The 12,748-nt window shown below is 33.8% G+C and overlaps 1 protein-coding gene across 7 annotated transcripts; it reads left to right on the top strand.

Annotated features, from left to right (window-relative positions):
- The first annotated feature begins 3,451 nt into the window (after nucleotides 1-3,451).
- On the top strand, nucleotides 3,452-12,103 carry LOC132032713 (serine/threonine-protein phosphatase PP2A catalytic subunit-like). Of its 7 annotated transcripts, none has more exons than XM_059422399.1 (13): nucleotides 3,452-3,573; nucleotides 4,466-4,499; nucleotides 4,543-4,659; nucleotides 6,221-6,277; nucleotides 7,123-7,206; nucleotides 7,892-7,963; nucleotides 8,252-8,323; nucleotides 8,488-8,528; nucleotides 9,525-9,591; nucleotides 10,353-10,544; nucleotides 10,655-10,744; nucleotides 10,825-10,932; nucleotides 11,602-12,103. In XM_059422399.1, the coding sequence occupies exons 3-13, from the start codon at nucleotides 4,570-4,572 to the stop codon at nucleotides 11,665-11,667; spliced, it is 939 nt and encodes a 312-aa protein (XP_059278382.1). In that variant the 5' UTR covers nucleotides 3,452-3,573; nucleotides 4,466-4,499; nucleotides 4,543-4,569; the 3' UTR covers nucleotides 11,668-12,103. The 7 variants fall into 7 exon arrangements, with proteins under 7 accessions (XP_059278382.1, XP_059278384.1, XP_059278387.1 ...); XM_059422404.1 differs by having other exon boundaries at nucleotides 3,459-3,573; nucleotides 4,548-4,659; XM_059422401.1 differs by lacking the exon at nucleotides 4,466-4,499 and having other exon boundaries at nucleotides 3,455-3,591.
- Nucleotides 12,104-12,748: the final 645 nt, after the last annotated feature.

Genomic DNA, 12,748 nt, shown 5'->3' with positions numbered 1-12,748 from the left:
AAAACATATACTGTGTGTTTATGAGTCACTGTGTCATTATGTATTCATGGTACGTAATCAACCACCTTCATTCCAGTAATTCATTAAATATATGCCAAAAACTTAAGTTGTCAAATAGGATTGAATCCTGAGATTGATTAACCAAATATTTGATGCTGAAATGAGCACCCAAATCCATCAAGAAATAATGGGTTTTGGTCATTGCTACCAAAGGAGGAGGAGGAGGAGAGAGGAAGGGGAGAACATTTGTGAAAAGTTTGTCAATACTTGCTATAAATTAAATAGGTTTTATAAAAATGAATATAGCTCAAAAACAAGGGTGAAAACTGACCACCTAATGCACTTTAATAATTATACCACTATTTAAATTTGACTTGTTTAAACAAATTATATAAAATAACTAGTCTACCAAAACTTGAAGCTTGCAAGTTAAAATTTGATGGTAAGTCTTGAAGATTTGACATAAGTTCTGGTGGATGGGCAAACTGTCTTGTCATAAGTCCTGGCAGATTATCAGGACATTAGTACAATTTGTATAAAAATTATTTACAAATCTTGACAGATGTTATAACTTGTTTTTGTTTACATTTCATCAACAAGTTTTTATTTCAAATTGGTACAGATCAACTCTGAATTTAATACCCATAATACTAATCCTAAAAATTCCCACTAGCTAGAGCAGTTTCAAAAAAAAAAAAAACTTGATTCAACCAATTTTTATGAAAACAACTCATTTTGTCTTATCCAATAATCAAGCTCAACATTTGAATATCGTTCTTCAAATTTCTTCGGTAAAGAAGTTACTAGCATTTTCTATTGTATCTTTCTATATATTTATACCTATATTTTCCTTTTTGTTTTCTGTTTTTATTACACAAATTTATATGTGAGTTTTAATTTTTTTTTTTCTTAACTTATGTGGATCAAAGAGCTACTGATTTGATGGCATCTGTCTAATTTAATGGCATCTTCTCTTATATATGATCTTTCTGAAAACAGAATTTCAAGCAAAAAAGGTTTGTACAAGCATATAATGCTTTACTTCAAGCGAATAATAGTGCCTCACTTTCTTTTAATAGGATGAGAAGTTGACATGTTACCTAAGAGACATCATCTCTTTCTTAGGAGGAAATAATAGGGCGTCATGCAAAAAAGCTTAACAAAAAAAACTTTGAATGAAGATGACAAAGAGAAATTATTAAAAAAAAAAAAAAAACTCACAGTAGGCGTTTGGGCATAGAAACCAAATATTCTTCACTTTATTTTTTCACTGAAAGTGAAAAGAGGTGAAAATAAGATTTTTTTTTTTTTTTTTTTTTTTTAGGCGTTTAGGTTTTTCTAGCTGTACTGTCTGTTCCCTCTTTTGCCTTGGAATTTGATTCTATTAAGTATATCGAATAGACACACACACACATAAGAAAGAGATGATGTCTCTGAGTAACATGTCAACTTCGCATCCTATCAAAAGAAAGTGAGGCACTATTATTCACAATTCGTTTGAAGTAAAGTATTATATACTTGTACAAGCCTTTTTAACTTGAAATTCTATTCTCATGTGTATATTTATTTTATATTTTGTGCACCCACAAAAAATTTTGGGCTTTTGATGTTTGCTTCTTTTCATGCTTTTAGGATTACGTTGATTAATGTGCAGATATGTTTGTATTTGTACTCTTTCCTCATTAAGTAGAGGTCCTATGTTCGAATCTTGAAAGACGCTTTTATTCATATAGTGAATTTTTTTGCGGAATGAATACTAAATTGGTTAGAGAAATAAAAATGCCATGAAACTATAATATGAATTCCAAAACAAAATCGTTTCACATACAATAATGATAATTTATGTGAATATATTATTTATATCAATTTATATTTTTAGTGGAAGAAGTGAATATTTTTTATACCATATTAGATCACCATAAAGGTGAAAAGAATAAATAATCATGGTAAGTCTTTCAACTCGGCTAAAAGGAATAAAATTATAAGCCAATGAATGAAAGATGCTCATCATTCTAGGGCAAGTAAGATCGATTCTATTCTTGACTAGCAATAGCGATTCCATCTTACTCTTTCTGTTCCATAATACAAACGAATTACATGTACATTATTAAAGCTTGAAAGTGAATTTTAGATAAATAATTCTCCATATAAGAATCTAAGAAAATAGAAATAATGCTACAAATCAAAGATTTTCCTATAATTTGTAGCCAACATTTAAAAAAAGCGATTTATTTTGTTGTAATCTAAAATCTTAGTATTAAAAGGCTTCATACATAGATAAGCACTCAAACTTGACACTATTTTCTAATTTGGCATCTGATCTTAGCCTTGTGCCATTTTAACACTTGAGGTTGCCTCAGATTGTGTCATTTAAACACAGAATTGGAGATAGCGAAGTTTAAATGACACAGTCCGAGGCCACTTCAAGTGTTAAAATGGAACAAGGCTAAGTTGAGGTATCAAAATGGAAAATATAGTGTCAAGTTTGAGTGGCTATCTATGTATTAAGCTTTTTAAAAAACTCACACAACTATACATTCCATAAATGGGCTTATCAATTATATCAAAACATTATAAACTTTTAACTTTTTAGTGGAATTAATACAAAATTTTCACTTAAGATGAAAGGGATCATATCAAATTTTGGGTCATATATACATCTGAATTTTTTCCCCAACATTGTAAACATGTAAAATGACATAAACAAGTATCATCATTATAGTTACATGCCACTAACTTAGCGTTTGACCACTTGTAAAATATTTTTTGAAATTTGAAATTATGTTTGAACATGTATTTTATTTGGAAAAAAATTAAAATCATGTGAGTAGAAGTGAAATTTCAACAAAAAGCTGTTTAACCTGATATTTTTTTGAAGATAAATTTTCAAAAACTGATTAAATTTCATGAACAAGCTATTTTTTTTTTTTGAAAATCCATGATCAAACGAGAGCTAAAAACTGTGATAAAATAAATACTCCCTTTGTTTCATTTTATGTGAACCTATTTCCTTTTTAGTCCTTGTCAAAATGAATGACCTCTTTCCTAATTTGGAAACAAATTCACTTTATAAAATGATTTACAGCTACACAAATATTTAAGACTTATTTCGAGAATTGATTTACAGCCACACAAATATTTAATCGGTTCACATAAATTGAAACAGAGGGAGTATGATTTATCAGGAGTACCAGGAGTACTAGATTTGAGCTTTGTGCCTAAAAAAATATTATGATAAAAAGCGTTTCCCTTATAATAAGTCTTACATAACATAAATTCAGATTAATCGAGCGTATATCGATATCGACACCTAATAAAAAACAGAAATAAATAAATAAAATTACTTCAAAAAAGGAAAAGAAAGAGAGAAAGAGTAAGAAAGAAAAAGAACAAAAATAAAGCTAAAGAGAGCTTTTTCATTTTTCTTTCTTTCTTTCTTTGTTTCCATCACCACCACTCACTTCTCCTCTCTCTCTTTGAGTGGAGCTGACAAAACGATGTCGTAAAACACCAAAACAAGAAAATCAAATCAAATCAACCCACATTTCCCTTCTGCTCCTCATTGATGTGTAATTTTATGCTGTAATTGTGGTAAAGTTCCAACCTTTATTGCATTTTTGTGATTAAGTTCCAATCTTTATTGCATTTTTGTGGTAAAGTTCCAATATTTATTGCATTTTTGTGATTAAATTCCAGTCTTTATTGCATTTTTGTGGTAAAGTTCCAATCTTTATTGCATTTTTGTTGTAAAGTTCCAATCTTTTTTGCATTTTTGTGATTGTTGTGAAGAAAAGCTTCAAACCCACCCCCATTTTCCCTTCTCTTTGTGTAGACAAAAAATCTAGGATTTTTATTCTATAATTGTGGTAAAGTTCCAATCTTTATTACATTTTTGTGATTGTTGTAAATAAAAGCTTCAAACCCATATTTTCCCTTCTCCTTATTGATGTGTAAACAAAGAATCTAGGAATTCTATGCTGTAATTGTGGTAAAAATCCATTTTTTTTTTATCAAGTAAATGTAGGTAAAGTTCCAATCTTTATTGCATTTTTGTGATTGTATTGAAGAAAAGCCTCAAACCCATATTTTTCCTTTTCCTCATTGATGTGTAAATAAATCTATGCTGTAATTGTGGTAAAGTTCCAATCTTTATTGCATTTTTGTGATTGTTCTGAAGGAAAGCTTCAAACCCATATTTTCCCTTCTCCTCATTGATGTGTGAACAAAAAGTCTAGGATTTTTATGCTATAATTGTGGTAAAGTTCCAATCTTTTTGCATTTTTGTGATTGTTGTGAAGAAAAGATTCAAACCCACATTTTCCCTTCTCCTCATTAATGTTTGGACAAAAAATCTAGGATTTTTATGCTGTAATTGTGATAAAGTTCCAATCTTTTTTGCATTTTTGTGATTGTATTGAAGAAGGGCTTCAAACCCATGTTTTCCCTTCTCCTCATTGATGTGTAAACAAAAAATCTAGGATTTTTATGCTTTAATTGTGGTAAAGTTCCAATCTTTTTTGTATTTTTGTGATTGTTTTGAAGGAAAGCTTCAAACCCACAAGGGAAAAAATGAGCTTGGATCCAGTGTTGTCTTCTCAAGGAAATCTTGATGAGCAAATTGCTCAGCTTATGCAATGCAAGCCCTTATCTGAACAAGAGGTGAATTTTCACATTTACCCATTCGAAATTTTCGCTGTTTTACTATCTCAATTTTGTGGGTTTTGCATTTCCTCATGAGTATTGGAAGATTTTTTGATCTGGGTTTGATTTTTCTTGTGTATTTTCTTGATCTGAGAATGTGTGTGGTTTTCTTTCCTTTTTTGAATCTTGGGTTTTGCTTTTTTGTTCCTCAATCATATGTGGGGTAATGTCGAAATTCTTTGAGTCAGATAGTTTTTCCTTCAGAATTGATATGGCCTATGGGTAGTTTCAACATTTTGAAATCGTTTCAGTTTCCTGTTTCTCGTGTTAGATTTCTTTGTTATGATTTGCATATTCAAAATGAAGAATTTGCTGAATTTTACTATTTTTAGCTTAAAAAGTAAAAGTTGAAATTCTGTTGATAATTTTCGATACAGAATACAACAACAACATACCCAGTGTAATTCCACAAGTGTGGTCTGGGGAGGGTAGGATAGGATGTGCGCAGACCTTACCCCTACCTTTGTGGCGGTAGAGAGGTTGTTTCCGGTAGGCCCTCGGATTTTTTTTCCATACAGAATATAGATGTAAAAAGTAAATTGTATCAAGGTAGTAAATTATCATTTTTTCCTTTCTGAACTGTCCTTTTCTTCTTTATCAAAGAATTTTCTTCTTTTTGAAGAAAAAACTGTATTTTTTTTCCTTGGCAATGCAAAATGAAAACTTGGTGAAGTTTGCAATTTAGCTTAAAATTTTTTGAACTTTCTGAATGATTGATTAATCGGAATTTCAGTCTTCTGATAATGGTTTTCCGCACAAACTATAGCTCTAAAAATGTGAATTTTATTGAGACAGTATATTTTTGTTACTAATACGTAATAAGAGCCTCAATGTGTTTTTCTTGATTCACAACATCATGTGGAAAACTTGGTTAGGTCTCGCTATGTTTTACCTTAAAAAGTTAAAACTTGTTTTGACATACAATGGTTCATGTCATCGGGTTACTTTTTCTTCTGAATTGTCTTAATTCTCTTTTGTTCAGACAATCCGAGATCCTAATGATAACTTGGCGAAATCTAACTGTGTTTAAGCTTAAAAACTTGAATGTGTTTCTTGTTATCTAGTCCATAAGCAAGTAATTCATGTTATTTCTCAGGAACTTGTAATCTTGCCCTAGTAATAGTTTTTCAAATTGGACAGTTATAAAAGCCTTGGTTCTTAGCTTATTACAGAGTCATTAAGGGTCTCGATGGTCCTCTGTTGAAGTTGTGGTTTAAATTCTGAGAAAAGCTCTATTACAGGAAAAGGGAACTGCAAATTCTGCTATGTCCAGTGGTTAATCGTGCCAAAAGAAAGTAATCTAAATAGAAGTTTGTAGCAATACTTGGATCTTCTGCTAAACTTGATCTTCAAGCTTATATTTAGGATAGCCCGATGAACATTCTTCAAAATCCAACTTGGCTTCTTTTCTCAATGGCTTGTTGCATGTAGTCCTTCTTAAGTTTTCTTACTGTATTTGTCATGAAGGTGTACATTTATTAGCCTGCAAGTTTCTTATTCTTATTTTTAATGTCACTAGGTAAGAGGATTATGTGAGAAAGCAAAGGAGATCTTAATGGATGAAAGCAACGTGCAGGTAAGATACTTTTAATGAGTGCTTTTTCTCTTTTTCTTTTCTGCTATTTTTTTCTTCTTTTTGGTCTGGACTTAAAATTCTCTTTTTGTTTCTGACTTAAGACTTACTTCACTGAATTATGCTTGTTAATCACTTTGTCTTCAACTTTCAAACTGTAAGAAATATGGTCTTGATCTGTCTCTGCATGGATGCCAGTGGAGCAATTTCATATGCCTATTTTTTTTCGATTAAGCACCGGGTGTCCGAGTTTCTTTGAGCCCCGACTAATCCCGGGGGTGCACAGGCCCTCGGCAAGGAGTTTCCCGCAAGTGCACCACGGGTAATTCAGGGTTTCCCCAGTCCGATGGCCCTCAGAAATTGTTTGCACCCAGCGGGTTTCGAACTTGAGACCTTGAAAGGGAGCACCCCAAGGCTCAAGTCAATTGCCACCAGGCCAACCCCTGAGGGTTTCATATGCCTATTTTGTTAGATATTTATGTTAGTTTTCTTTATTCTAAAAATGTGATTTTTTTTCCTTAGACATTATTAGAATGAGAGGTGTAAACTGGGTGGTCTGATATTAGACAGTTTCTTTACAAATATAAGCGGTCTAGTATTCTCTAAACATTTGTTATCTCCTCTAGATTTTTTAAGCTTTAGTCCACAAGCATGTAACCAAGGTTTCAGCTTACCTTAATATACAAAACACAGTAGCTAATCTGCTTTATATGAAACTATCTGATACAAGATCATAGTGATTCATTGTATCAGAGACAGAGCTTAAAAACAAATTGTTCTCTTATAAAGATTTAGAAGTGTTAAACATGACTTTCAGGACTGAATCGTTTTAAATTTCCCTGTTGCAGCCTGTGAAAAGCCCTGTGACTATATGTGGTGATATTCACGGCCAATTCCATGATCTTGCTGAGCTTTTTCGTATTGGTGGGAAGGTACCTGCCCTTTTTGTCTCTTTCTGGATTTTGTTTCTCTATATGGGATTAGCCAGTTCATGTTTGGGTAAGAAGAATTGTCTTCTAATTTTGACTTCCTTGCTTGGTAGCAATGAACATTTGAACCTTCCATCATTTAGGATCAAACAAGCAAAACCTTCTCAAATTGTGTATGATCCTCCTTGAATTACATGCCTTTATTAAGGTTTTGGTTAGGCCTGGTAGTATAGTCTCTTCTCAATGATCATGTACAAAGTTTGGGATGTCAAACTCAATATTGTAGCTTTTTGCACATAAATGATCAATGGAGACAATGTTTAACCAAAAAAAAAAAAAGAAGGTATAGGCTTGTTGTGGTAATCAACTTCTTTCTCCCTCTGAGTATAGGTCTTTGATATAGCTCCTTCACATAAGCCGAGGGCTAAACAAAACCATATGCAAGGCAAGGCTTAGTGATGTGAAATCCTTAGAAATCTTTTGAGATGGTTGACCATTTGCTCAACAAACTCCTAGGGCTTGTGAAATCTGTGGCTAATGAGCTATACAATGCTAGTTTCAAATTGGGTTTTACATATTATTGTGGTGAATTTGTTGATAACGTTTCTCTTTTACGCTTTTACTTTAATGAAGGCGATGGTAGTCGAATCTCCTTTTCTAAAATGTCCTGCTTTTGTTTTACTTGCAGTGTCCTGACACTAACTATCTATTTATGGGAGATTATGTAGATCGTGGATACTATTCTGTGGAAACAGTAACGGTGAGGTTCTTTTTTGTATTATACCTCCAAAAGGATTTAGAAGGATTTATTTTATGTTATTTTTTCTTTGGGACAAGGTTGGGGGATTTTATTGTGCATATCTCGTTGTTTATGGCAAAGTAGTGTTATGCTTTCTCATCACCTTGTCTAAAGAAAAGTTCTTTACACATAAATCGCACACCGTTACAAATATTAAGTAAATCTCTTTATTGCTTTAATGGGAGCTAACTTCACTTGGCTCAATAGCATCCAAGTGATAGCGTCATTTGACTGTTAACTTGCTTCCAGCTTTTGGTGGCTCTCAAAGTTCGGTATTCTCAACGGATTACAATTTTGAGGGGAAATCATGAGAGTCGTCAGGTATAGATAATTATGTTAAGATTTCATTCTGTACATCTTGCATCAAATGGATGCATTTCTCAGCGAGTTGCATTAAAAATATTTGTTCATTCTGCTTCTATTATGGATTAAGTTTTGGTTCAGGTTTAGATTTTGAGCTCTGATTGTCTGTTTGTATCTTGCAGATAACTCAGGTTTATGGGTTTTATGATGAATGTTTACGAAAGTGAGTCCTCCCAGATTTTACTTATTTTCTTTATCAGCAGCATTTTTTTGACTGTTTGACTTGATATCTCTCTAAATTCTTTTACTCTACGTTCTTATAGTCGTTTACGGGCATTACAGATAAAACCATTTAAACATGTACAGATAGTAGACATAATGCCTGCATGCTATATTGTTTAGTAGTGATTGTTTAAGATGTATTCAATAGACGGTGGTTTTTAAACTTCAGAAACAGTCACTTAAAATGTGATATTCAAAGTTTGGTATGTGTTCACAGTTCACACTAGAGTGCTATATAGAAAATATTTAAAAGTAAGAAGCTTTATTAGTTAGAATTCTTGGAGAGAGGAGATTCCTATTCAAGAGGTACCTAATTTGGGACAGCACGAAAGGGAAGCGTGTTCAGCAAATTTGGGAAGGATTGCTTGTAGCTAGCGTGCTAAATCAACATCCATTACTTGGATAAAATTAGAATGCTGCTAAGCACCCAAGGGTGTGGCCTAGTGGTCAATGAAGTGGGTTGAGAACCATGAGGTCAGGTTCAAATCCCAGCGAAGGCAAAGACACTAGGCGATTTCTTTCCATATGTCCAAGCCTTGGTGGATAGAGTCATCCAGTACCTGTGCTGGTGAGGTTGCAGGTATCCCGTGAAATTAGTCAAGGTGCGCAGGCTGGCCTGGCCACCACAGTATTAAAAAATAAATAAATAGAATTATGCTATCAACTTTGACAGAATCTTCACGCACTCCTTTATAGTAAGTTCAAAAGTATGCATTTAATTCGGTGTCTCTCTGAATTCCTAAATTTACCTTAACTTTTTTTAATGCAAAAGTATGAGCTATTAGAATCTTTTAACACTTTAGTCTTTTCATTAACTTAGGTCAGACCGTTGTTCTGTAATATTCCTTCTTTTCTTCTGACATGATAGTAAGGTTCATCTGAATCTGAGTATTATACCTGTAAATGTGTGTTGATTGGCTGCATTTGGACTTTATAGATATGGTAATGCCAATGTGTGGAAGACTTTCACAGATCTATTTGACTACTTTCCTCTCACAGCTTTGGTTAGTATGCTTTCCTCTGTTCAGCTATGTTGCGGATACTGTGCACGAGTATTTTATTTTATATTACATTCATATCTCTTCGTAGTCCTCTCCACTTAGAAAATAATTTTGCTGCTGATGCTGCTTAAATTTTAGGCTATGGAAATGCAAATACCTTTTAATATTGTATGGAATTGTATTGGGATGGCCTTGATGTTGAACACCAATTCATTTTGTACTAAGTTGCATTAAACATCCCACAACTTGCTTTTATATATTTCTCAACTCGAGAGAGGGGCACTATTAGTATTAGCAAACGTCGAAGTTGCTGCTCTATGTTAAAAAAATGACAGGTTTGATATGTCTGAATATTCGTGAATTGTGGGATGAAGTGGTATTACATTTTGGAAACTATAAATTTGTAAATTGTAGCTAATTCACAGTTTGCTAATACTAGTAGTGCTCCTCTCTAAATGTTTGAGATATGTAAGCATTTTGGTTGCTAAATACATAACATTTAATCACTTGTTTATGACATATGATTCATTAGTCCATGTTTGATGGAGACATGCTGCTAATTGATGCGTCATTAATTATTCAAAGAGGCTGATGGGAAGAACAAAGCTTACTGATTATTTTGACCTTGCATTTTGACTTTAAGATGTAAAACCGACTAGCTCTGCTACCAACATGCCAAACATCACTATGGAAATTTATACTTTACACTTGAAATTTTTAATACTTCGAAATTTGTAATGATGGTTTTCCTGGAATCTTTCTAGGTTGAGTCCGAAATTTTTTGCCTCCATGGGGGTTTGTCTCCATCTATTGAAACTCTTGATAATATACGTAATTTTGACCGCGTCCAAGAAGTTCCACATGAGGGGGCCATGTGTGATCTTTTGTGGTCTGATCCTGACGATCGATGCGGGTGGGGTATTTCACCCAGGGGTGCTGGATATACATTTGGCCAAGTAACTTTTGCCTACTCCTTATCACTTCATATTTTTGCCTTATGTAGTGGTTCTTATGTGTTCGTATGAGCTAACGAAGCTGTGATATTGTGTTATTTGCATTGCAACAGGATATATCTGAGCAGTTTAACCACACCAACAGCTTAAAACTAATTGCGCGAGCGCACCAGCTAGTTATGGAGGGATTCAATTGGGCTCATGTAAGTGGTCTTATATATCTGTATACTTCATGTCCGAGTTTAATCCATGAGAGCCCGATTTAACCAATTCGTTGTTGCAGGATCAAAAAGTGGTTACCATATTTAGTGCCCCTAATTATTGCTACCGATGTGGGAATATGGCATCCATCTTGGAAGTTGACGATTGCAATGGCCATACATTCATTCAGGTTCTCTCTCTCCTCCCACAACACCTGATCTGTCACAAACTGCTGACTTCCAAGATGGCAGAAAACAACTACTACTATACCTCAATTCCAAGACTATATGAATGTCACACTATTTAAGCTCATTTCGGGCCAATATTATATAAAATAACAATAAAAATCAGAATAAGTACTAGAAGTTGCACCCAAGGCTGTAACCTAGTGGTCAATGAAGTGGTTTGAGAATCATGAAGTCTTAGGTTCGAATTCTGTCGGAGGCAAAAACATAAGGATATTTCTCCCGCCCGTCCAAGCCTTGATGGACAGAGTTACCCGGTAGTTGTGTTGGTGGGAGGTACCAGGCTACCCCTGTGAAATTAGTCGAGGTATAAGCAATTTGGTCCGGACACCACACTTATAAAAAATATAATAATAGAAGTTTCCACGTTTACCATTGGTGTATAAATCTCTGGCAACACCATAGATTCCTAGAAAATATTGGACCTAAAGTAAACGTACTAACATGACTAAAAACTTAATTCTCGATGAATTTGTATCACATATATAGATCTTCTTCTTCAATTACACCCTATTTTTTGTATGTTCTGTCGAGTAATTTTGCTAATAACATGTGGTAGTTTGAAAACTGCTTGTCCATGATGTTTGATTTTTTTTTTTCTTTCTGTTTGGCAGTTTGAACCAGCTCCCAGGAGAGGGGAACCAGATGTAACGCGAAGAACGCCAGATTACTTTTTATGATCAAGATGCACAAACGTGGTGATTTTATTGCATTACTTCTTGCTAAACCGGTTTATATGCTGTGACCTTGGAAGTTCTATAGCTATACAGCTATAGTATCATGACTCTGCAATCGCAAGAAGCATGTAAATCGGCAGGTGATGCGTTCTTCCTTACAGTTCTTCTTGAAACTTCACGGAAATGCAGTGAAGAGACAGCAAAAACTGGTGAAGGAGTCACCATGCATGTATCATTTCCTACACACAAAGATTAACCTTTTTCTTTTTCTAACAGTATTTCTTTCTTGTTACTAGTAGAAAGGACCATCATGTCGTTCCTCAATTATTTTTGTCCCTTGTAGAAGGACAATGACCCTCGTGTGAGCTCTGTAGAGGCAAGACATTATTTTTCAAACCTTATAATGGGTGCTTGAGTAATTTATATCTTACTTTCACCTCGCCCAGTTTCCACTCTTTTTTGAATGGCTTTTTGAATATGCTAAGTGGTTATGTTGAAGTTGATTGGTATTTTGAACTTTTACTTGCTAGTTTCTTAATCATTAAATGGGATATGTTGCAAACAACAACAACAATTACCTTCAGTGCAGAACAAGTTGGGATTGGCTATATGAATCCTCATATACACTCATTTCTGAATTTCTGATCAATATTATACAAATTGCAGACAAATTATTCTAAGATCTGCAGAAACATGTACGAATTTGATTTCAGTACGGATTGTGATTTTTTGATCATTGCATATCCCCTTAAGTATAAAATCTGAAGAACTTTGGGCAATTTGCAGGATTACCTTTCGCGGGTGGTCTTTAATTTTTGTCCCTCAAATTGGTGGTCTTTAATTTTTGCCCTTCGCTAAAAATCCCTTGGTTTAGGGTTCGAACTCCCATTTAGTAAAATTTTTTAAAAAAATTCGCAAGTTAGCAGAATTTTGGCCTGAAGGTAAAATTCTACCTTAAGGTAGAGTTTTGCCTTCAAAATGCATGGGCAAAATTTTGCAAAATTCTCGGCAAAACTCTGCCTTAATGCCTTGCAAATTCAAACATTTGTCTTCATGATTTTTTTTTCTGAGCTGGGTTTGAACC

This window comes from Lycium ferocissimum, chromosome 10, assembly GCF_029784015.1.
Source record: "Lycium ferocissimum isolate CSIRO_LF1 chromosome 10, AGI_CSIRO_Lferr_CH_V1, whole genome shotgun sequence".
Lineage (NCBI taxonomy): Eukaryota > Viridiplantae > Streptophyta > Magnoliopsida > Solanales > Solanaceae > Lycium > Lycium ferocissimum.
This window is presented reverse-complemented; position numbering and strand designations above follow the sequence as displayed.